This window comes from Podarcis liolepis, assembly GCF_965112155.1.
Source record: "Podarcis liolepis genome assembly, chromosome: 2".
NCBI classification, from domain to species: Eukaryota; Metazoa; Chordata; class Lepidosauria; order Squamata; family Lacertidae; genus Podarcis; species Podarcis liolepis.
This window is the reverse complement of record NC_139555.1, coordinates 30,136,126-30,158,656: the sequence shown is the minus strand read 5'-3', so window position 1 is coordinate 30,158,656 and position 22,531 is coordinate 30,136,126. Positions and strand designations below refer to the sequence as shown.

Here is a 22,531-nt window from a genome sequence, read left to right as displayed (position 1 = left end):
TTAAAAAAAAAGAATCAATGGGTCATTTTGCAACGCTTTCCCTGCCTCCCTCCTCCCTATCCATCCATGCAAAAATAAAAGTCAGAACTCATTATGCTAATTACTATCAAGCCTTTAAAAAAAAAAAAGCTAAGTCACTGGAAACACCTAAAGATTCTTGTTTTCAGATTCTTAGCATATTAGCAATGAGCAGAGAATCTCAAAGGGTCCTTTTTATGCCTGGCAGATTAAAGCACACACCCCCCACCAATTTATATTCTGCTGAGAACTCCAACACTTGCCCAGCCAGCACCACCCAAAGAGATTGGCACCGCTGTTCAAAACCCACTGGAGTATGGCATAACATTCCACATACAGGGAGGGGGCAGGAATGGGGAGAGCTGACCAGAAGGGTTACCAAGAGTGTTTAATATTGTTATTTCAAGGGCTGGGATTAGGGAACCAAGCCAGGCAATTTTCGCTGCATGAGCTGCAAGGAGAGGGAGGGAGGGAGAGAGAGAGAATTCTGTTCTGAACAAAAGAGTACAGAATACAGACAGAGCGAGGCAGTGAGCAGGTAGGACAAGAAAGGATGCTCTTTGTTAAATAGTAGAAATAAGTGCATTGTTAAGGCAGCCGCCAATGAAGCGCTCGTCGTAAAGCAGCGCAGGAGAACATATGGCCTATCGATGCTGGGATTAATGCTGGCTTGCAAAAACAGCCACTCTGCCTATAACAAGTAGGAATCGCCTCCAGGCAGCCAGGCAGGGAATTTCTTGTTAAAGTTAGAAGAGCCAAAAACGGCTCGCAGGAGTATGCAAAAAAGGAAGGGGAAAAAAGGCAAGCAGACCAGTAAGTATTGTTGCTGCGTAGTAACTTTTGTCAATTTGTCTGCAAGGTTAGATGAATGCGAATATGGAAGAAACAAGAACGGTGGTCATCATCAGTCCACGTTCTTAAAACCTGGTTTAGCCATCAGAAGATAGCGGCAAGAAATGGCTGAAAAGGCTGAAAGGCAGGATGTGGTCCCCTCTCAACTCCCAGCAGCACGGCCAGTGGTCAGGAATGGCGAGAGTCTGCAACCCCTAGAGGGCATCATGGTAGCTATTCCTGCTCTTGCAAGGGGCAGGTTGGGCTCCTATGAGCATGGGAGAAAAAAGATGCACAATGGATGGTAGTTACAAGACTAAAAGGGTGGGGTGGGGAGCAGCAACGTCAAAGGGGCCAGACTGAATGGTGGTCGAGAAACCACACTAGTCTTTTTTATCTGGCATGGGAACCATTGATTTACAATAGCCCAAATGACACCTCTCCTGAACTGTTGCATCCCTGTCCTTATATGAGCATCACTCCAGTCTTTAAAAACTGTAAAGGTAAAGGGACCCCTGACCATTAGGTCCAGTCATGGCTGACTATGGGGTTGCGGCACTCATCTCGCTTTATTGGCCGAGAGAGCCAGCATACAGCTTCCGGGTCATGTGGCCAGCATGACTAAGCCGCTTCTGGCAAACCAGAGCAGCACACGGAAACGCCATTTACCTTCCCACCAGAGCGGTACCTATTTATCTACTTGCACTTTTGACGTGCTTTCGAACTGCTAGGTGGGCAGGAGCAGGAACCGAGCAATGGAAGCTCACCCTGTCGCGGGGATTCGAACCGCCAACCTTCTGATCGGCAAGTCCTAGGCTATGTGGTTTAACCCACAGCACCACCCGCATCCCTTAAAAACTGTATATTTTATTTATTTTTGAGCTTTCATCGCAATTGCAGAAGAGTCCTTTCAGGCACAAACTCATATAATGCTGCTGCCTCATGTGGTCTGGAGGTTGCAATCCGTGATAGGGCTGGTGACTGACTGTGTGGAAACCCTGCCTCTCTCTGTTGCCTGCTTGCCTTTCTGCCATCAAGCTTCGCTATCCCCTTTTGCTCCTGTCCTGCTCTCTTCTTCTGTAGAGTTCTTGGATAAACCCGTTGTCAATTTCACCTCCAGGGTGGGAGGAAGGACAGGAAGCTTTGCTCATTTCCCCACTGCTAAAAGGGCAAAAAGCAATCCTGGAATAGGGTTGGGAGCTGCTGCTGTTGTAGCTGTAAAAGAACTGCTCCTTTCCAATGGAGCTGGGTTTTGCACCAGAGTCTCCTCCCTTCTATAGTCCATACACCAGACTCCTCCAACCTTTTTGGACCAGGGGAAATATGTCATGGGTAGCACCACATGTCCCAGTGATTCATCAGACATCAGAACATCAGACAGTGATTTAAATAAGCCTCTCTCTTTTTTGTCTCTAACCCACCCGACCAGCCACTGTCAAAGGGAAAAAAATATCTTTGAAATGTTAAAAAAGTCAGGAGCAGCAAGGGGGCACTCTGGTGTACATGGGTGCTACACTGGGGTAAGGGACGTGGTGGTGCTGTGGTCTAAATCACTGAGCCTCTTGGGCTTGCTGATCGTAAGGTCAGCAGTTCGAATCCGCATGACGGAGGGAGCTCCCATTGCTTTGTCCCAATTCCTGCCAACCTAGCAGTTTGAAATCATACCAGTGTGAGTAAATAGGTACTGCTGCAGCGAGAACGTAAACAGCGTTTCCATGCATTCTGGCTTCCCTTACAGTGTCCTGTTGCACCAGAAGTGGTTTAGTCATGCTGGCCACATGACCCAGAAAAGCTGCCTATGGACAAACGCTGGTACTGCACCCCATAATCAAATTCGACTGGGCATAACTGTCCAGGGGTCCTTTACCTTTATCTACACTGGGGATTCCACTCATACACCTTTTTCTCCTAGCCAAAAGCTTGTTTTTGGTTCTATCTATATCTAAAATTAAAATGTTACTTTGCACCTCCTCTTTACAGCACTGGTGCATACTGTTTACTTAAGATGCTCTCTAAAGAAAAAAAAAGACTCTCTTGAATTTAAGAGGAACATGAGCAGTGGCAGGTGAAAAAGATGCACAGGTAAAGCTTCCTGGTATGGGGAAGAAGATGGGGTGCCTCAATAGCCATCACATTCAATGCATGGGGGCAAGCTCATGTACGGCTAGCAGTGAACAGAGCTGGTGTTAGCATAGTTTATGCTAAGATAATAAAATAATGTTGTTTTTTTCACTGGCACCTTAGAGCTGGAAACAGGAATGGCTGAATCCTGGATTTAGTACATGATAGGTTACATGGAGTGAGCAAGCCTTTTTTCTTGCTTTCCCCTCAACTTTTCTTCTTTTCAGATATTTAAATCATGGGGTTGGCTTTCAGTGAGCTTTCCAGTTTGGTCAATAAAAAACCAGGGGAACCAGTTAGCAGAGCACATACACGCAACCACTTGTTAAGCCAGTTGCCTGCATTACCCCAATCTGACCACTTACCTGCTTCCTAAGATTTTTGGCAATATAGCCATCAAGCACTCTTCTTGATTAATTTAAGTCATGGTGACCTCCAGGCACATATCTAGATGTCTTGTGATGATGCCTTTTTGCAAAAATTGTAGGGTGGAACTAGGGTGGGACACTAGAATATTGCATTACTGGTAAGGAACTGCCACAGGAGACAAGGAGATTACAGAAACTACCAGTTTCCAAAATACTGATGGAATCAGATTCTTTCTAGGGATGTTAAGTAACTGAATGAATTGCATTCCCAATCTCCTTTGCCTCAGAATTTTCGTTTTCTAGGTGCAGATATCGTTTCAACACTGGAGGACAACCTAACATTTATTACCCGTTTTCCTACAGCCTGAAATAGTGCACAGCCCAGTAGCAGTTTTACCTCCTGATCTTCTACTTATGTGGAATGCGCTTCAAAACCCAACAAGATTTCATGCGATTAGCAAACGCTGCACATATGCTTTCAAAGGTAACTTCTGTCAGCACCCATAAGGACTAGAAACTTGGTTCTTTTCGATGCATGAATGGAAAAAGCAACACAGGAATCTGAGGTAGCAACTACATTTTGCATTACAGACATCAATGGCATGCAAAATTAAGACCTTCCTGCCAGAACTCTCCATTAAAATGCACATATATCATTCTCCTAAAACCTTCATGTTTTAGGTCATCTTTCATCCAGGCTTCCATGGGAGAAAAGGAAACCGATGGATTCTGCATTGTCCTCTGTTTGAAGGCACACACACACTTCAGCTCTCTCAATCATTGTCTCTCCAAGGACATGAGGTCAGAGGCCATGTCCCTAGAGAAGAAGATGTTAGCCAATCACAGCACAGCAGCGGCAAATTGTTTAATCACCAGAAAGCAGCCTGCCCATGCAACCTTCCTGGAAGAAACTGAAGGGCACAAGGATCAAGATGGGCTACTTGCAAGTGGAGGAACAATGATGATTTTGCACTCAGAAGGCAAGTAGGTCCATCAGCAGCTATGCCTGCCAAAATGTAAGGCAGGCAATAAATGGCAGAGTTTGATTAGTTGCTAGCCCAGGTGATATAGCAAGAAAAGGGCATGTTATCTCCCGAGAAGGATCAATGATAGAATTTTCTTCTGAAGAAAAGCAGAAGGCTGGGACAGCCTCCACCCAGCTTTAAATTTAGATGTCTCTGGTGTTCCTTTAGTTATCCAAAGCTGTGCTGAGAAAAGTGTGCCATCTACTGGACGCATGAAGAGATGACCTCTGATTGCTAGTTCTTTCAAAAGCACAGAAAATGTGTTGAATACAGAATGGGAGAGGGGCAAGGGAGAAAAAAAGAAGGACCCAACCTATTAATCTTCCCAAAATCAAGAGGCTCAATGGCAGTGGGAAAATGCAACACAATACTGGTCATGGGATGAGTTAGCCCAAACCAGATTGTACAGCAGTTCCATGACAGCTTGTTCGTTTGAATGCAGGTACTCCAGACAAATCACAATCTGTAACCAATGTTTGTCCTTGGTTTACTGCTCATGGTTTGCCTAGACCAGGCACCCCCAAACCTGGCCCTCCAGCTGTTTTGGGACTACAACTCCCATCATCCCTAGCTAACAGGACCAGTGGCCAGGGATGATGTGAATTGTAGTCCCAAAACACCTGGAGGGTCGAGTTTGGGGATGCCTGGCCTAGACTCTAGAGCAGTGGTGTCCAAACATTTTTCAAAGAGGGCCAGATTTGATGAAGTGAAGGGCCGTGAGGGCCGACCAAAGGGCCAACCAAGGTTTTTGACCTTTTTTATGATTTTTCCCCAAAGCCGTTGACCTTTTTTTAGGATTGAAGTTGTTGAGGGTTTTTTAGGATTTTACCACAGGAAATAAATTGCCACAGGGCCCCCAAAACAGACTTTGGACATGCCTGTTCTAGAGCCAGGCAAACCAGAAGCCTAAGTTTGGAAGCAACGCTAAACCAAACCAGGGCTTAACTCCAGGTAGCATGGTAGCAGGGTGACTGGGTGTGGAGTGAAGTGGATGCAATTTTTGCTTTACCCATATACTCATGTGTTCACACTTAGCTTAGTGTTATATGTCAAGCGGGAAATACAAGATAAAGTAAAAGGAAGTGGAAGATAAGGGAAAGAGGACGAAACACTCTGTATGCTGGTGCTGTGATGTGGTGAGTGGGAAAAAGCAAAGACAAACAAAGAACTTGTTTGAGTAGATACACAGTGGATTGTGCTGTAAGTCCCATGAAGTGCAATGAGACTTACTCCTAGCCTTGCCCAACCATGTTTGCTCCAGGTGTTTGGGACTACACCTCTCATCAACCCCAGCCAGCAATGATGGAATTTTTGGTCTAAAACGTATGACAGGGGATGAGGTTGGGGAAAGTTGCTATATAGGACTGCAGTGGTGGGTGCAATCCTATACAGGTGACTCCCCACTTATGCGGGGGTTACGTTCCGGGCCCCCGTGCACATAAGCAAAATGTGTGTAAGTGGAGAGCCTCGTCACGGCAGGGAACTAGGGCGATTTTTTCTTCTTTTACAACAAAAAAAGGGCAGAGCTCTTCGGAACCCTACGTAACAGAAAGCAACCCATATTGTTCCTTTGCCTCCAGATTGCCAGAAAGAGCAGGGGAAAGTGTGTCCAAGCCCACTGCAATGTAGCTTCCCGTCCAACAGCTGTCGAGAGGGGTAGCGCAGAAGCAGTGAGAATCCCCGCAAGCCATTTTGGAGCCTATAAATTCTTGTTTTAAAAGTCTTTGAAACATCGGGCTCTGGGGAGGGTCTCCTCACAAGCCATGAGGACTTTCCAGCTCTGTCCTGCCATTTCCAGATTTGAATTTATTTAAATCAATTGATTGATTTCCCAGCGCCACACATATACAGGTTGGGGGGGGGGTTATGTCTGTACCCAGTTTCCAGGAATAAGCTCCCTTGAACTCAATGGGACTCTCTTTCAAGTAGACATGCATTAGACTGTGCTATTAGTCTTGTACTTATCCACCAGCCCAATAAGCCAACCACAAAATGAACTGTGACTTGCTATTTTAAACCCACCACCATAGCTGTGCTTTTTTGTTCTAGTATAATAAATTGTTAAGAATTTAGTATTGTATTGATTCCGGAAATGGTTTGCACTGAGACAGTGTGGTTTTTATTATGTATTCTTTGTTGTACTAAGCTTTATAGTTACAGAGTTTTGTATTTACACTGGTTGGGAACTTACTTAGAGTGCAGTAATTGCGGACAAACTTGACTTGATCACGTTAGCTCTAACCTTTCATTGAAAATTATTCCCCGTTTTACTTAAATTTCTCCCACGAGTACACTGGCAAAGCAGACTCCACCATTACTGCAAGGGCGGAATGCCTTGCAGTACAAAACCATTGTTAGGAACACAGGAAACTGCCTTGTACCAGGTCAACACCACTGGTCCATCTAGCTCAACACCGTCTACACTGACTGGCAGCAGTTGTCTAGCTCAACACTGTCTACACTGACTGGCAGCAGTTGTCCATGTTTTCAGACAAGGTACTCTCCCAGTCCTATTTGGAGATGCTGGGGATTGAACCTGCGATCTTCTGCTTGCAAGGCAAATGCTCTTCCACTGAAATACACCCCTTTCCCAGTATCATGTTAGCAATGAAAGAATGCACCTATTGATGCCTTTGTCCTTGGAACAGTTAGCTTTTACGTGCAGTCTAACGATACAGCTAGGGTTGCGGGTGGCACTGTGGGTTAAACCACAGAGCCTAGGACTTGCCGATCAGAAGGTTGGCGGTTCGAATCCCTGCGACAGGGTGAGCCCCCGTTGCTCGGTCCCTGCTCCTGCCAACCTAGCAAGTGCAAGTAGATAAATAGTTACCACTCCGGCAGGAAGGTAAACGGTGTTTCCGTGCACTGCTCTGGTTTGCCAGAAGTGGCTTAGTCATGCTGGCCACATGACCCGGAAGCTGTAAGCCGGCTCCCTCGACTAGTAAAGCGAGATGAGCGCCGCAACCCCAGAGTCAGCCACAACTGGACCTAATGGTCAGGGGTCCCTTTACCTTTACCTAACAATACAGCTACATTGGGGTATGAAGTCTGTAGATACAGGCATCTCCCCAATTATGCAGGGGTTACGTTCTTGGGTACCGGGAGTAAACGTGAAATCGTGTATAGTCAAAACACCATTGGGTTCGGTGGCGGGTGGGACTGAAGAATTTCCCAGATGTCCGCCCCCGTTCCCAACCCCTTTTTATTTTATTTTTATTTTTGCTAAGTGCATAAAGCTGATTGCACACAAGTTGAATGTGTGTAAGAGTGTGTGTGTGTGTGTGTGTGTGTGTGTGTGTGTGTGTCTGTGTGGAATCCCTGTACTACAAGTCACAACAGAACACTCCTGTTGCAAAAGCCATGGTTTCTAGATCAGGGAACCAGCCATGATCTGACTTAGCGTTATGTCAATCCAGAGCTGATGATTTGTTTTGCTCCAGACAAACCATGAGATGTACAAAGGTTTGCTCTTGGCTTACTGCTTGTGGAGGAGCAAAAAAGCCACAATTTTCACTCTGCGTACTCAGGTGCTTGCTTGTTTACACTTAGCCATGGTTTGCCTTAGCACTGCTTGCTAACGGGGCCATAGTAAACCTTTACATTTCTGATAGGAAAATGTTACCAAAGCCCTTAGGTTACTTCTGGAGAAAGCACTGCAACGTCTCTCTCGCACAAATAGAACAGCTTCTAGAGATAATAGATACAACTACTTCCACCTACTTCATGACAAAGTGAGGTGCTCACACATTATATACCTTGTCAAGGGTATATACCGTATTTTTCGCTCTATAAGACGCACCAGACCACAAGACGCACCTAGTTTTTGGAGGAGGAAAACAAGTAAAAAAATATTCTGAATCTCAGAAGCCAGAACAGCAAGAGGGATCACTGTGCAGTGAAAGCAGCAATCCCTCTTGCTGTTCTGGCTTCTGGGATAGCTGTGCAGCCTGCATTCGCTCCATAAGACGCACACACATTTCCCCTTACTTTCTAGGAGGGAAAAAGTGAGTCTTATAGAGCAAAAAATACGGTAATCTCAAGGCAGCGTGTGATGTCCTGTGTGGTGTCCCTTCTATTTGGACAATCTTTTCCTCTTTCTCTCTCATTCATTCACAGGTATGCATACAGAGCTCTGATTTGTAGAGAGCTAAAAAATTCTACTGGGCTATGGGGTAGAGCAGAGAAAGCGCTATTGGGCCATATTGGTTTGTTGAGGTAGTGAGGGAGGAGGCCAAAGAGAGAGATGTCACAACGCATTCAAAGCTCCTTCCATTGCCCTATTCCTTTCCAGAAGACCTTGACCATATTTACAGCGAAAGCACCACACAGGAGACAAATCCGTGGACCTTCAAAACTTACTTTGTTTCTTATATTGGTCTACTTTGGATATGTCTCACCTTGAAAAGAATAGAAATCTATTAATTTCCATTCCCAATCACCCTGCATCTTTTGCCAACAATCCATCAAAAGCCACCACTGCTCCCTTGTCTTAGGTAATAGGAAGAGCCCATATGAAACAGAGCCTACCTAAAATAATCCCTCTCCGCTGTTTAAACATTGACACAATGCTAGGCAGCTCATACCTTTGACATTTCCTGTTTTGATCCCAGTTCCTCACAGGAGTTGCTTAAGGCACCATCGCCTCCCATCTACAAAGCTACTCTCCTTTCACAGGCCTCTGCTGGCAACACACAGACAAAGAAATCAGATCAAATCTTTACTTAGGGTTATAAGCCAGTTTTGACACAGGCAAAGGCATAGAGTATCAGTTAAGCACAACAGAAGTAAATGCATAAAACCATAATTAAAAGCAAGGTGTACATAGAAATTCTGTCTTTGTGCTTTATGTCAAGGTTGTGCTCCTTAAGATGGATTGTCCTTCCACTATTGTTAACAAAATGGAAATGGTGAAAGAAGATCATTTTTGCTGCACAGTTTGCTCCAATTGTCCTATTTGATACGTGTAAGGAATGTTCTTTTATAGAACTGGTGGTTGATCTTAAATTTTACCACCTTCCTGGGGGTGGGGAGATGGTACAATCCCTTAGCTTCACTTCCTTCCTGGATTTTTATTTTGTCCTACAGGTGCCTTTGATGATGCAGGTGTGCCTCTCTCTGTTTCTGACATAGCCTTATAATCTCACTGAAATAGGCCCATTTGGTACATTTTACAGCCCATTACTGTATTCTATTATCCAACTCAGTCCTTAATTCTACAGTAGGTGCAAGGCAAACTATTGACAAAGGCATACAAAGGAGTCGATGAGTCTGTCTGGTGTAAAAACACACACGTGCACACACACAATCGGTGGGACCTTAATCAATTGGTTATTTTAACCTCACTCACCTTAGGTCACATAGCAAGGATGGGAGCTAAAATGCAGCCTATGGACAGATTGGGCATTTAGGATTGGTTTGCGAGTTTGGCGTGCCAAATGTACCTCTGGGCTCTTTGTTTTTGATATGTTAGTCCTACACAGCTACCTTTCTGGAAGTGTGGATTGCTTTATTTCAATCAATATGCTGACTGAATAGGTGACAACACAGCAGATAATCCAATTCTATAAAAAGAAGAACACAAAGGAACACAGACTGCATGAAGTAAATCCCACGTTAACATCATACAGCAGAAGCCAATTTCGAAAACCTGGTATTCCCTGCTCCCTACACTTGCTTTTCCATCCATTACATACCTATGGCTCACAACTGCTCTGCCAGTAATTTCATCTCCTGCTTAATTCTACAGAGATCTCAGCCGGCACCAGCCTCCTCGGTGAATTGCCACAACAGCATGATGCAACATCCCAGACTCGGTTACTGCTTGCAGTCCCACAGACACTTGCACACTCCCTGCCCAATAACACAACTGGACAAGAAAGCAATTTAATCACCAGCTCCCTAGAAAGGAGTCGAAACAGAAAGGGCAAGAAATATGCAAGCATTGCATCAAGCCAAAACCCGCAGAAGCTGCCTCCTAAGGATTCCACGTTTTTCCTGGGCACATGCATCCCTCCTGTCCCAAAGCTGTTTCTTAATTCCTGCTGTTAACACAGAAATCTGAGGGCTCCCTTGGACAAAAAACAAGGACACCAGCCAGGAATACCAGAGCAAAACAGCAGCCAGTAGGCTTGGTCTTTATTGAAGACTGTCGCGACAGGACTCCCAATTCCTGCAACACTGCCACTAGAAAGAACAGGGGGGAAAGCTATATTACTTACTGCTAGGGCTGTTGCTTGACCAATCAATAATATTACTGTCAATAAATTGATTAGCCAGTCCACTAACTCTGCAGATGAACAACACACTAAGCATGAAACACAAAGCACGCTTTCTTTCTTTTAAAGAAATGCAGTGCATGTTGTGGCAGGCACCTATTTTCCTTTTAGAAGAAAAATGCTTCTAAAAAGCCACCTCCAATTTTACGAACTGTACTTTTATCTTTTTAAATAAAGACAATCAGATGTTCAGTTAACAGGGGTCACATGTTTGAGTGGCCAGCATTTTAAATTGATTACACATTGCAGCCCCGCTTGTTAAAAGACAGGTGGAAGTTTATTTTGAACCCAGGTTTACCAGCTCTGCAGCTGCAATGTGTGCTATTTGGTGTTGTGCATTTCTGTATCCACATGCTGTTAAGGGGAGTCCTTGTTCAAATACCAAACCAGAGAGCCAGGCAGCGTCTGGAGGAGAACCAGGAAACCAAAGGGTGTGCTCATAGCACTGCACACACACAAAGAAACCACCCCAAGAATCCAAGATTGCTATATGACAGGCTCCACCTCTGTGCATACAATGAGCATACAGGATTAAAACATGCACATATGCCAGTGGTTAGCTACCAAACTGAGCAGCAGGCCAGTGCTGAGAAGGGAGTTGATGAGCTACCCCCTCTCACTGTGTATGAATGCCAGAAATTTCATATATGATGCATAAAGGGGTATAACGCGGCCACACCAAAAATAGCTTGCTTACAAAACAAGGATCAACCTACATATGATGGAACAAGCAACTGCTACTTTATTATTGTAATGTTTTCCTTTAGACTGCAGTTTGATTCATTATCTGATATATTGTGCATCATGGTTTTGATGCCTACTTCCTTGGGAGGGTTTTGTCCTGGAAGGTGACATAGATAGCTAGATATAGATATAGATGGTATAGATATAGATGGTATAGATATAAGTAGAGAGATATATAGCTTCTGGCCACCCCAATCTCCACTGCAGAGTTTGAGATTCCAGGGGTCTTGGCACTTTACCAGTGTCCGTGTTTCCTTTGGGGAAAAGAGGAATAGTGGAGACTTCAGTATCTTTGTGAAATACAGTTTATTTACACATATTTACATCTGAGTCTGGACGGAGAGAGGGTTCCGAGCATCGCATCTCACGAGGGGCTCGCTCACCATGTCAGTGCAGCCCTGATACAAAGGTAGCCCAAATGTCATCTGTATCTCCACGCAGCTTCTCCATGTGTCAGCCTGCATGGCCACTGGCTCCATCCTTCTTTCTGCCCAAAACCTTTCCTAAAATGCAACCCAAGCCTCATGCAAAAAGGACATTTTTTTCCTGTGGTGACATCATGCCCCCTGTAACCCTGGCAACCTCCCCTTCCCAACTCTGCTATTGTCTTTTGCTAACTAACAAGTAGCTGGGGGAGGGACTCCACCCCCCTTCTTGTGTGACACTGAATGTCCCAATGGCTCGCCTTTCGTCAGGGTAATGTCAGTGCCATCATCTGTTTAGTTCTTTCATGGCACCTCTCTCAGCCAATCTCCCGAGAAAGCTGGCTTGACTTATTGTGAAGGCCCTGCTAAATCCATTGAGCCAACGCCACATTCAGTAATTTCAGAGAGTAATTGGGAGAATCTGGCACCCAAAATTTTAGAGGATACAGTGGTGCCTCGCAAGACGAAAAGAATCCGTTCTGTGATTCTCTTCGTCTAGCGGTTCTTTCATCTTGCAAAGCAAGCCCATTGACGGATTAGCGGATTAGCGCTATTAGCAGCTTTTAGCGGCTTATCAGCTTATCGGATCAGCTGATAAGCGGCTTAGCGGCTTAGAAAAAGGGGGGAAGGGAAAAAACCCGCAGGAACTCGCAAGACATTTTCGTCTTGCGAAGCAAGCCCATAGGAGATTCGTTTTGCGAAGCACCTCCAAAACGGAAAACTCTTTCGTCTAGCGAGTTTTCCGTCTTGCGAGGCATTCGTCTTGCGGGGCACCACTGTACTTGCCCCCTGCAAACCCAGAACAATATAAAATGAACAAGGGCAGGATACAACTGGAAAACATAAACTGCATCCTGCCATGAAGGTCACAAAGGAGAAAGATAGGAGCAGCCCAGGGGCCTCTTAGCTGGAGCCTTACATCCTTGCAGAGGCAAAGACCCTTTCCTTCCTCTTGGAATCTCCTAATAAGGCCCTAGAATCAAGACGGACAGGGCTTAAGGACAACATCCTGGCTCGTATGTTCAGCTGCATGAAAGAAGCAATATGTAAACTGGGCAATCCACACCAACACAACTATGTGGAGGCCTGGATTAAGTATCTTCCTCACTTAATAGCAGTAACAGCAAAGGACTGGAAGAGGGAGACTCATGCATATGGACTGTGTGGCATATCCAGCTCATATATGAAATCTCCCCCGCCCCCATGTGACTGCAATAACGTAGTCTCTTTCCAAACCAGGGCAAAGGAAGATGATATTCTGTACAAAAAATAAATGGGGGTGGGCACCAGGGGACTGCTGATTTGTGTTGATGACATCCCTGTAGCTATTTATGGGGAAAGGATGTCTCTCAGCATCCAACCCTGCTGTTCTGCTCACGCAACAGACTCCCAATTGTGCAACAGGACTTTCCCTTCCTCTCCTTCCTCCCTGCCCCATAGCCCTGCCCCTGCACCCTCAAAATCTACTTCGGAGGGTTGGGAGTCCCTCTGCCACCTGAAATTTTGGGAGCATGAAGAGGGAGGAGAGGGAGGGGAAATCCCAAGGCGTGAACAAAACTCCACTTGCAAAGCACCAACAACACCCTGTGTGCATATTGACAGATCCACTTGGAAGCAATAGCTTGGACTATCAAACAACCAAATGTTGAAGTTAATTCAGTGCAAGAGGTTTGAAATTACATGAATGTCCAGCTGTTTTCATCCACGCACCATTCCTTCTGGAGATTACCTCTGAGCAGCCTCTCAGTGCAGTCCAGCAATATTTAACTCACTGTTGGACTTCAAACTTCAGGCCTGGAAAGCTATCTAAGTCTGTGTTTTAATAAAGACCTGAAATCATCATCATCATCCTGTCCAATTTTACTGGACTTGCCATGGGCTCAAGAACATTTACTGAAGCAGGGATTTGTATACGAGCTTGAAAGAGAACGATCAAGTCACTTATATTTAATTTTAAAAAACCTTTAACCACATTTATAACAATAAAAAGTAAAGTGAATAAAAGGTGAAGTAAACCAGAAGTGATTTTGACATTTCAGCCCTGAGAGATGCGTCATTGTGCAATGTTAGAAAGGAATGGGACAATTGAAAAAGTGTTAAAGATGTTATCTTTTTACTTCAGTCCTTTCTTGCCAGTATGTAGATGCAGAAATCTGTGCAGCCTGAAAACTGTATTGTGTTTCAGCTGAGACCCTCGAAGCCTGATGAAAAACCTGGGAGAGCCTTGCATATGGTGTCTAATAAATGCAAAACCTAGTTCAACTCAAGTTTGGCTGATTTCTCTGGCAAGCTTGTTGGGGCTTAAAAAAAGAAGCTAATGTACAATTTATTTTAACTGTATTTTTTATTTTAAGGAAGGAGCATTTCAGAAAAGTGAGTTCGAATTGTTTTATGTCAATAAACAACTCTCCCAACCACCTACGCACTCCCACCATCCCACAGCTTGAAAGACCTCAGCTACTCTGTGTAATCCTCCAAACGTGTTTACTAAGAATAACATCCACAGATTGCAGTATAGAATCATAGAACTGTAGAGTTGGAAGGGACCCTGAGGATTATCTAGTCCAAACCAGCAATGTGCAGTTGTCCCATATTGGGATCGAACCTGCAATCTTGGCATTATCAGCACCACACTTTAGCCAACTCGGCTACCCACTAGGCATGTCTTGAACAGCAACATCTTCTGGAAACAAAGAGAAATCCTTGACTGCCTTTATTCTATAAACCACAGCCCACAGAACAGGAATGCTGCCTGTTGACAAGTAAGCATCAAAAAGCACACGGGATCTTGGAACCATGCAAAGTTAACAGCTTTGAAAACCAGCCTTCTGCAATTTAAAATATTTTCTCATGTGCCAATTTGCAATATAACTGAAAGGCCACACGAGGGCACCCTCCCCACACAATGAGCGGGCAAAACAGTGTGCACTGCACTAAATTGGAGAGCTGTGGCTTCAGTCACATTTTATTGATAAAGTGTAAATCTTCACCCTAGAAAATCAGCCTTGCAGTTTGTCACAGAATGGTAAGTTGTATAAGATCTAGATTTTGAAGCGCAGGAACAGGAAGACATGGCAAGCCACTCCTGCACAACAGCACTAGAGGAAAGCAGAGAGAAAAATCAGCCTGGCAATTTATAATCTTGGCAACCTAAATTACATGGATAGTAGCACAGCCAGCCTAAGCTCCAAGACTATATCCAGGGTACTGAAGCACACAACTGAGCTCCTCTTTCATCCATCTTTCAGACAGGTAAAAGTTGTCTTGGATATACAGGTGACGACCATTTCGTGCCAGGGTTCTGCTCCCAGCCCCTGTGTGCATCAGCAAAGCCCATATAAATGTGCCCTGCCCCCATTCTGCCCTGCCAGCCATTCAGTCCCCATTCTGTCTTCTTCCAGGTCCAAATGGACCAATGCGTTGGCAACTGCATGTCAATTGGACACGGCTAAAAGGGTCGCTGCCTGTAGATAACATCAAACAGAAGTGCCCCCAAACTGAAAGAAGCAACTTGCTGTAAGGCGATGTTGTCAGCCAGCTAAAAGCTATTCCTTACATGACATGAATACTAATAAAAAAGACAGGTACATACATTCAGATCCATATTTAAGTAACATCCTGGTCATCAAAGCAACTTATACCACGGCTTGCAACTACACCTCCACTGCAGCGGGTATCTCAAAACAAGCAGGGTCTACCATCTCAATGACCAAATGGGATCTCATATGTAGCGACTACTGTCAACGCATGTCACCACAGTTGGACAGCTAGTGGAATCCAGGGCCTTCACCTCTGAGGCACAAAAGAATAGACTGTAATCCTATACACACTTATGCAGCAGCAAGTCACACTGAACTCAGTAGGACTTCTGAGCAGACATACATAAAATCACACTGCTGAGAGCAGTAGAGTGAATGCCCCTCAGCAGGGGCAAAAACCAGACAAATAGTTGTTCTATAACTGGATAATCTTGCTCCTTGATTACACCGTAAAAGGAGCAAAGGAACACAAACTCACCTGTTTTCATTAACCAGGAACATGGAGCCAACATTCTCCACCAGGGCTTCACTGATGGGTGAGAGGCAGAATGGAGAAGAGAAGGCATCAGAGTCCGAGTCAAATGTGCTGTCTCTGCTGACATCATCGGCAGACAACTCCAAAGAGCCCTCGTCGTCCTCTCCAGTCTCCAGGTGGGTCTCCAGCCCTTCTTCCACTGACTCCTCCAACCGGTTGTGCTCCTCCAGAGAACTGATTGTCGATAAGATACCTGAGTCACTGTGGGCAGGCTGAGCCGAGCTGTGGATGCTGTCCGTTGCCAAGCAACCCTGGGACAGCTTCTCCCCTTCCTCCGAAGGGCAGCTGACGTGAGCCACATCCCTAACCAGTTGCGACACGGTCAGAACGTCTTCTTCATCCTTTGGGGTCACAGCTCGCTTCTGCTCGGAGGGGGAAGCCTGCATAGTGGCGCCAAAACCCTGAGTATGGCGGTTACGCTTGCGGGGGGCCTTGCGGACCGGGGAGCTCTCTGGTGTAATGTAGCGGAGGGCCTCCTCGTCCTGCCTCTGAATTCGGGAATTTGGGACCCAGGCCAAGATAAGCGTGGTTCCAAGCAGCTCATCTTTCTCCATGTACAGGCACAAATAGCCTATGAAAGAACACAGTGCCCCAGAGTTACAACCAAGCCCCAACTTCATGAATGGCAGGTATCCTGAAAGGGTGCTGAGCACTCCAGTTTCCTGCTACCACTGGGACTCCTCCCATCACTCACTTGCCTCTTGAGCAGCTCTCTCCTAAGCCCAACTTCTTCCTCCTCCCCTAACCAGACCCAATTGCTTCATCCACTGGAGCAATGTTTGGTTGACTGAGCGTCATTCTTGACTGCTTTTTACTCTCCAGCTAGTATCTACAATAGCTCGGTTTGGGATCCAACAGGGCATTAGAGGCAAAAACATAGCCAACTCAATCAGCACATCCAAGTCATTTTTACATCTGCTAGAGGGAACACCAGAGCACTCTTCTGGCCAACTGCAACCCAAAGAATAAGGATGCCAGTCCTAGAAAATCAAAATGGGAAAGGCCACCATTCGGTTATGGATTATCTGCCTTGATTACAAAAGGTCCAAGGTTCTATCCCTGATGGGAAAAGCTCCTGCCTGAAACCCTGGAGCGTTGCTGCCATGCAGACTAGACAATACTGAGCTGGATAGACCACTGACTCTGACTTGGTATTAAGGCAACTTCCTAAGATCATCACTTACTCCTCCAGAGCTCATGTCAGGCTGGAATCTGGTTGAATTTCAGGATGTTACTAAAGCAGGGGTGGGGCAAACGTTGTTTAATCATACTACCCCCCTCAAAAAAAAAATCCCTATTAGTGTGGGGTAGGGAGTAGAAAAGGATTGGCTCCTTTATTACCCTGTCTTCTTCTTGCCCCAGCATAGTTACCAGCAGCTTTTTGGAGGAATGAGAAGAGATGCAATTTTAACTGGGAAAAAGACTCTGGTGGAAAAGGGGGAGCTCCCCTTGTTTTTTAAGCTTTTAACAAATATTGGGAATTCCAATCTTGCATCCTGTGCAGTTTAGCCCTAAGAGGAGGGTCTTTTTTTAAAAAAAATTATTAATTCACCACCACAGACACGCTGATGTTTTACGTAAGAAATAACAAAGCATTAGGAAGATGAGAAGGGAAGAACAAGGAATACCAAGTGGACCCTCCATAGCAACTTTGAAACGGGATTGAGAATAAGAGGTAAGAAGTCAAGGGAGAGGTTTTATGGAACAATTAATGCTTACTGAGAGACTCTTCTGTGCACAAAGTGTATCCCATAGAACTTTCCTTAACATTAAGTCCAGCATAAAAGTTCAAGGTGCTGATACCGCTGTGCAAAGCCTTATACCGCCTGGGACCACGATACGGAAAATATCATCTCACCCCATGTATACGCAACTGATCACCATGCTCTGCAGGCACCATCTCATCATGAGATTCCTTCCATACAATGTTGGAGCCTTTAGTGTTACGGCACCCACCTTCTGGAATTCCATTACCTGTCAGACACATGCTATCCCTATGATCTTTTTGGCACCCGTTGAAGACTTTCCACTTCCAACAAACCTTTCAAGTGGGCATTTTTATCCCAATTTTGAACCCGAAACTACATTTAATAGCTGTTTCATTATTGAAGCATTTATTGTATGTTTGTTTTTTTTTTAAAAAAATTATTGGTTTTCTCTTATAACACAAAAACATAAACACAAAAGAAAAACATTACACTTAACACAACATAAAAACATAACAACAATAAAAACAAAATAATAAAAGAAGAATTATTTCTTCTTATTTCCTGGTATATTTACATTGCCAAAAGACTTCCTCGACACCCTCCAATCCGAATTTCATCATATCACATATTTAGCAGTTCCCAGTTTCATATTTTATAACACCAATATCTCTTTTTTTCAATTACGAATTTCTAATCTTTGCTTCCTATTGTAATCCATAATATTCATTATTTATTAACCTTTTTCCATCCCTCAGCCTAATCTGTTACTTCTAAGAATTTCTTAATGAAGCTTTTATTGTTAAATTGCTTCAAGATTGTTCATGGGGAGAGACTCGAAAACAAAATGAGATAAACCAACCCATGTCTCCAGCCTGCCCTCACCTGGGTGATGCTCCACGATGCCTTGCAGCATCTCAGGTGGATGGACACAGACATTGTTCTTGGAGTAGATAATCCCCCCATCCAAGACGGAAGACGAGCCGCCGCCACTGCTGCTGCTGCTGCTGGCATTTAAGGTCAGGAGGTCAGATGCTTTCGAAGAGGCACGTCGGAGGAGTCTTCCCAGAGACATTGCCAAGGGAGTGTTTCCATTCTCTGTTGACTCCACTTAAGCACCTAATTCAGACAGTCAACTCTGCCCAGGGGGAAAGGAGAGAAAGTGTCAGAAAGAGAACAACAACAGGTAGAATGGACAGAAAGACACATACTGCTTGCCTTCATGCAAAAGGAGGTGAAACCTTGAGTGCAGTATGACACTGTCTCAGTCACATGAGAGTAGTGGGGGGAAATAATACAATACTTGAGAGAATAAGAAAGTCTTTGTTAAAAAACAAACAAACCCCACTCCAACACAGTTTAGGCAACTACTTCTAGAAAAATGAGCTGTGGACCACAAAAGCGTATGCTGCCACAGCAGATTGGTTAAATATTTGTGGGACCACAAGGCTTACGGTTGGTTTTCTTGCAACACCAGAAACGGAACCTGTAATTTGGAGTTTCTTTTTTTCTCATTCCGAAGTATTAAAAATAAATGATACTGGATTCTAAATTCACAGCTTTTGGTCACAGATTTCCAGTGTCACTTTTAACACTACAGTGGTACCTCGGGTTAAGTACTTAATTCGTTCCGGAGGTCCGTTCTTAACCTGAAACTGTTCTTAACCTGAAGCACCACTTTAGCTAATGGGGCCTCCTGCTGCTGCTGCGCTGCCGGAGCCCAATTAATGTTCTTATCCTGAAGCACTATTTCTGGGTTAGCGGAGTCTGTAACCTGAAGCGTATGTAACCTAAAGCATATGTAACCCGAGGTACCACTGTACAGTTCTTGTCTGCAATTCAACAGAGAGATGAGATGGCCCAGAAAAAATGAGGGAACACCCCCTCCCAAAAAAACCCCACCCTCTTTCCCTCTCCATACCACCTTAATATGTAACAACAGAGGGGCTTTCTTCAAGAGCTATGCAATCACATTTTGGAACAGAAGCTGTCTGAAAAGAAGGATGAATTTTAGCTGAGAATGCACCAGGTATTTTCAATAAGCATTTCTGCCATCATCACTTATTTCCTTTGGATCTCTGCAGAGTGATGTTGGGAACACCTTGCCCAGGAGTGCAATTTGGGAACTGCTGTAGCTATTGTTTCTTTTGTAGCATAGTGACAAGCCTCTGTATACGTAGCCTCTGACTCCTCTTGAAAATGGAGCTTGTCAAGCAACACGTTCCTGCCATCACCAGCTTCAGATATGAACTGGCTCCAAAGGTCCACCAGAAAAAAACAAGCCAAGGGAAAACTGATCCCACTCAAAGCCTCCCCTCCAAGCACAGTTGTTCCTTTTTAGTCAGTACTCTTTGTTCCCAGGGTCAGCTTAACCTGGTCTGGTTTCTATGGTCCCTGTAGCGACACCTGGATATACCAGGTGAGGCATCCCCTGCAATGCCAGATTCAAGGGCTTTCTGGTCTGTGCATGAAAAGGCAAGCAGAAAATGAAAGAAAGAGAAATATCAGGAAGCAAGCCTAGATCAAACCTTACTGTGTGCCTGTCCCCCTAAATAATTAACAGGAAAGCAGGCCGGGGAAAATGCATGCATAAGCTAACACATGCAGATACAGGAGAGAGACAGTCAGAGATGCACAAAGGAGAGAAGGAAGGAGGAAACAAAAAAAGGCAGATGCACTAATAGCAGCAGACCTAAAAATCACACTAAAAGCCAAGAAGCTATTTATACACAGAAATAGTTCACTTTCTACCTGTTCTCAAAATTATGGCTTTCCCCCTTCCTTCTAGAACATCTCCCTTTGCACCTTCTGGCAACCCCATTACCTAGAGAACACAGGTTTTTCTTTCTTCCACTGCAGCAGCATGTATGTACCATGGGAGGGGAGGCAGGACATACTTCTCCTCTAGTATTAAAGCAGCGGCAGTACATTTTTGCAGGGCTGGGCTGGGGGGACAGCCTCCTCCTTCCCCAGTGGTATGATCTCCACACACAGAGAGAATGTGTTCATCTGCCTGCTGATATGTATGCATGCTACATGTGTTGTCTCTGTGTGTGTACTGTATATGCATGAGTGCAGTTGCGATATATATGTGTGCTGTGTGCAAACATGAAAGTGAACATACATTGGTCATGCCCACCACTGGCATGCACCTCCAACGCGGTCCTCAGGCCGAAACAGGTTAGCCACTCCTGAATTAAAGCCTATTCCATCTGTACCATGCACCTGGCACTACAATGGCTGCAGCACTTCCCTACTAGGGTTCAAGTGAGGAAGCATGTCAAGGAACTACACGGATTTGAGAGTAATTTGCCAGAGGGCAGTTCTTAAGATGCTGGTTTTCAGAAAGTGCATCCCATCATCCTTATGGAGGGGTATATTCCTTAAACACTCTGATAAGGTGACCCGGTTATTTCACCAAGACATCTTTGAAATTTCACATGCTATTCTCCACCACTGCCAAACACACACTTCCAGGTCAAACCAGGCTCAAAAGCTCTTGACCCATGTATATCTCCCGTCTCACTGAAAAACGCAGACAAAACGAAGATGCTCACACTTCTGAGGAGAGGAGCAAAACTGCTTGCAGCCATGTTGTTCCTCTGTATTGTGCAGAAAGCCTTGTGTATTGTTGAGCTTGTGCGACAGTGTCATGATGTAGTACTGTAGTCTTTTACTGGCAGAGTCAGGGAGCAGCAGATGCATCCACGGGGGGGGGGATGCAAAGGCAGCATTTCCTCTGGAAGAAAGAGGGGGGGGAATCTGGCCTGCTCAGGCACAAACTCACATGTTTTCCCAGCTATTTTCTCCAGGGGCCTGAAGCAGCAGTAGATTGACCCCCTTATGGAATGAAAAGCAGCCTCGCGTTATCACCAGCTTTTGCTGAGCAAAAGCAAAGCAGCTGCTGAACATGAAAAGGGTTGGTTTGTTTTTTGCCCACGATGAGGATCTAAAAGGAAACAAACATGCCACCTGATCCTACACTGAACTTAATCTCTCTTGCTACACACAAAGAGTGCATAAGAACCTCTGAATGACAGTGCTTGGGAAACCCAAGACAGCATATGACATGAATACTACATTTCAAAGAACACAGGGCTTATCAGGCCAGGAGGAGAAAAGTGGTTGCATCAACCCCAAGCCATTAAGGCCACAGATAAGCAGTAGTGCACCTGCTTTACCTACAGAAGGTCTCAGGTTCAATCTGGTCTCTCTAGTTTGGGTGGGTGAAAGACCCCCGTCTGAAACCCTGGTGAGCTGCTGCCTGCTACAGTAGACCAGCCTTCCCAGCCTGGTGCTTTTCAGACATGATGGACTCCATCTCCCATAAGTCCAAAAAAGCATAGCTTGATGGCCATGGGCAATGAGAGTTGCAGTCCACCAACATCTGGAGGCTGGGGAATACAGGTACAGGCAACACGGAGCTAAGTAAACCAATGGTCCAACTCTGTGTAAAGCAGATTCCTGTGCTCCTATGAATCTATCAGTGGGCACAGCATGGTTGCTCTGCTTCTATGGTTAATGCCACTGCATCCCAGCAATGCATAACCTTCTTTCCACATGGCTCAGACGTGCATCATGTTTACAAAACACAGACGCAACGTACCGTATATTTCCGTGTATAAGACTTAAAAAAATAGTAAAAAACCTGGGGTTGTCTTGTACACAGAACATGGGCATCTGGAGGGATTTTTTAAATATTTAAGCATATATCCGGGATTTTGGCTTGGGCGGGCTGAGGCAGTTCCTCCTGCTGCCTCCTGAAGCGCTCGCTGGCTCGACCACCAGAGCGAGAGCAGCTGCCACTGCAAACTGCCTCATCATCATCATTTTATTTGTATGCTGCCTTTCCATAGTTAAAAACAATGCTCAAGCCGACTTACAACATGACAAGATTTACATAATTTTAAAAAGTCATAAACAATAAATAAACCACATCTAGAA

At 44.9% G+C, this 22,531-nt stretch overlaps 1 protein-coding gene across 16 annotated transcripts in view; it reads right to left on the bottom strand.

Annotated features, from left to right (window-relative positions):
- The window catches only part of TBC1D16 (TBC1 domain family member 16), a 56,876-nt gene that overhangs the window by 24,108 nt on the left and 10,237 nt on the right, over nucleotides 1–22,531 (bottom strand). For 8 of the 16 annotated variants that reach the window (XR_014522594.1, XM_083489980.1, XM_083489976.1 and 5 more), the window contains exons 3-5: nucleotides 18,473–18,725; nucleotides 15,825–16,452; nucleotides 14,798–14,905 (exon numbers count right to left, since the gene is read on the bottom strand). Coding sequence is in view for 15 of the 16 variants with exons in the window: in XM_083489980.1 (XP_083346106.1) it covers nucleotides 14,798–14,905; nucleotides 15,825–16,452; nucleotides 18,473–18,662 (926 nt within the window). In the remaining variant the exon portion in view is untranslated. The remainder of the gene's footprint in view (nucleotides 1–14,797; nucleotides 14,906–15,824; nucleotides 16,453–18,472; nucleotides 18,726–22,531) is intronic. The other 8 variants (XM_083489973.1, XM_083489975.1, XM_083489983.1 and 5 more) reach the window with 1 other exon arrangement.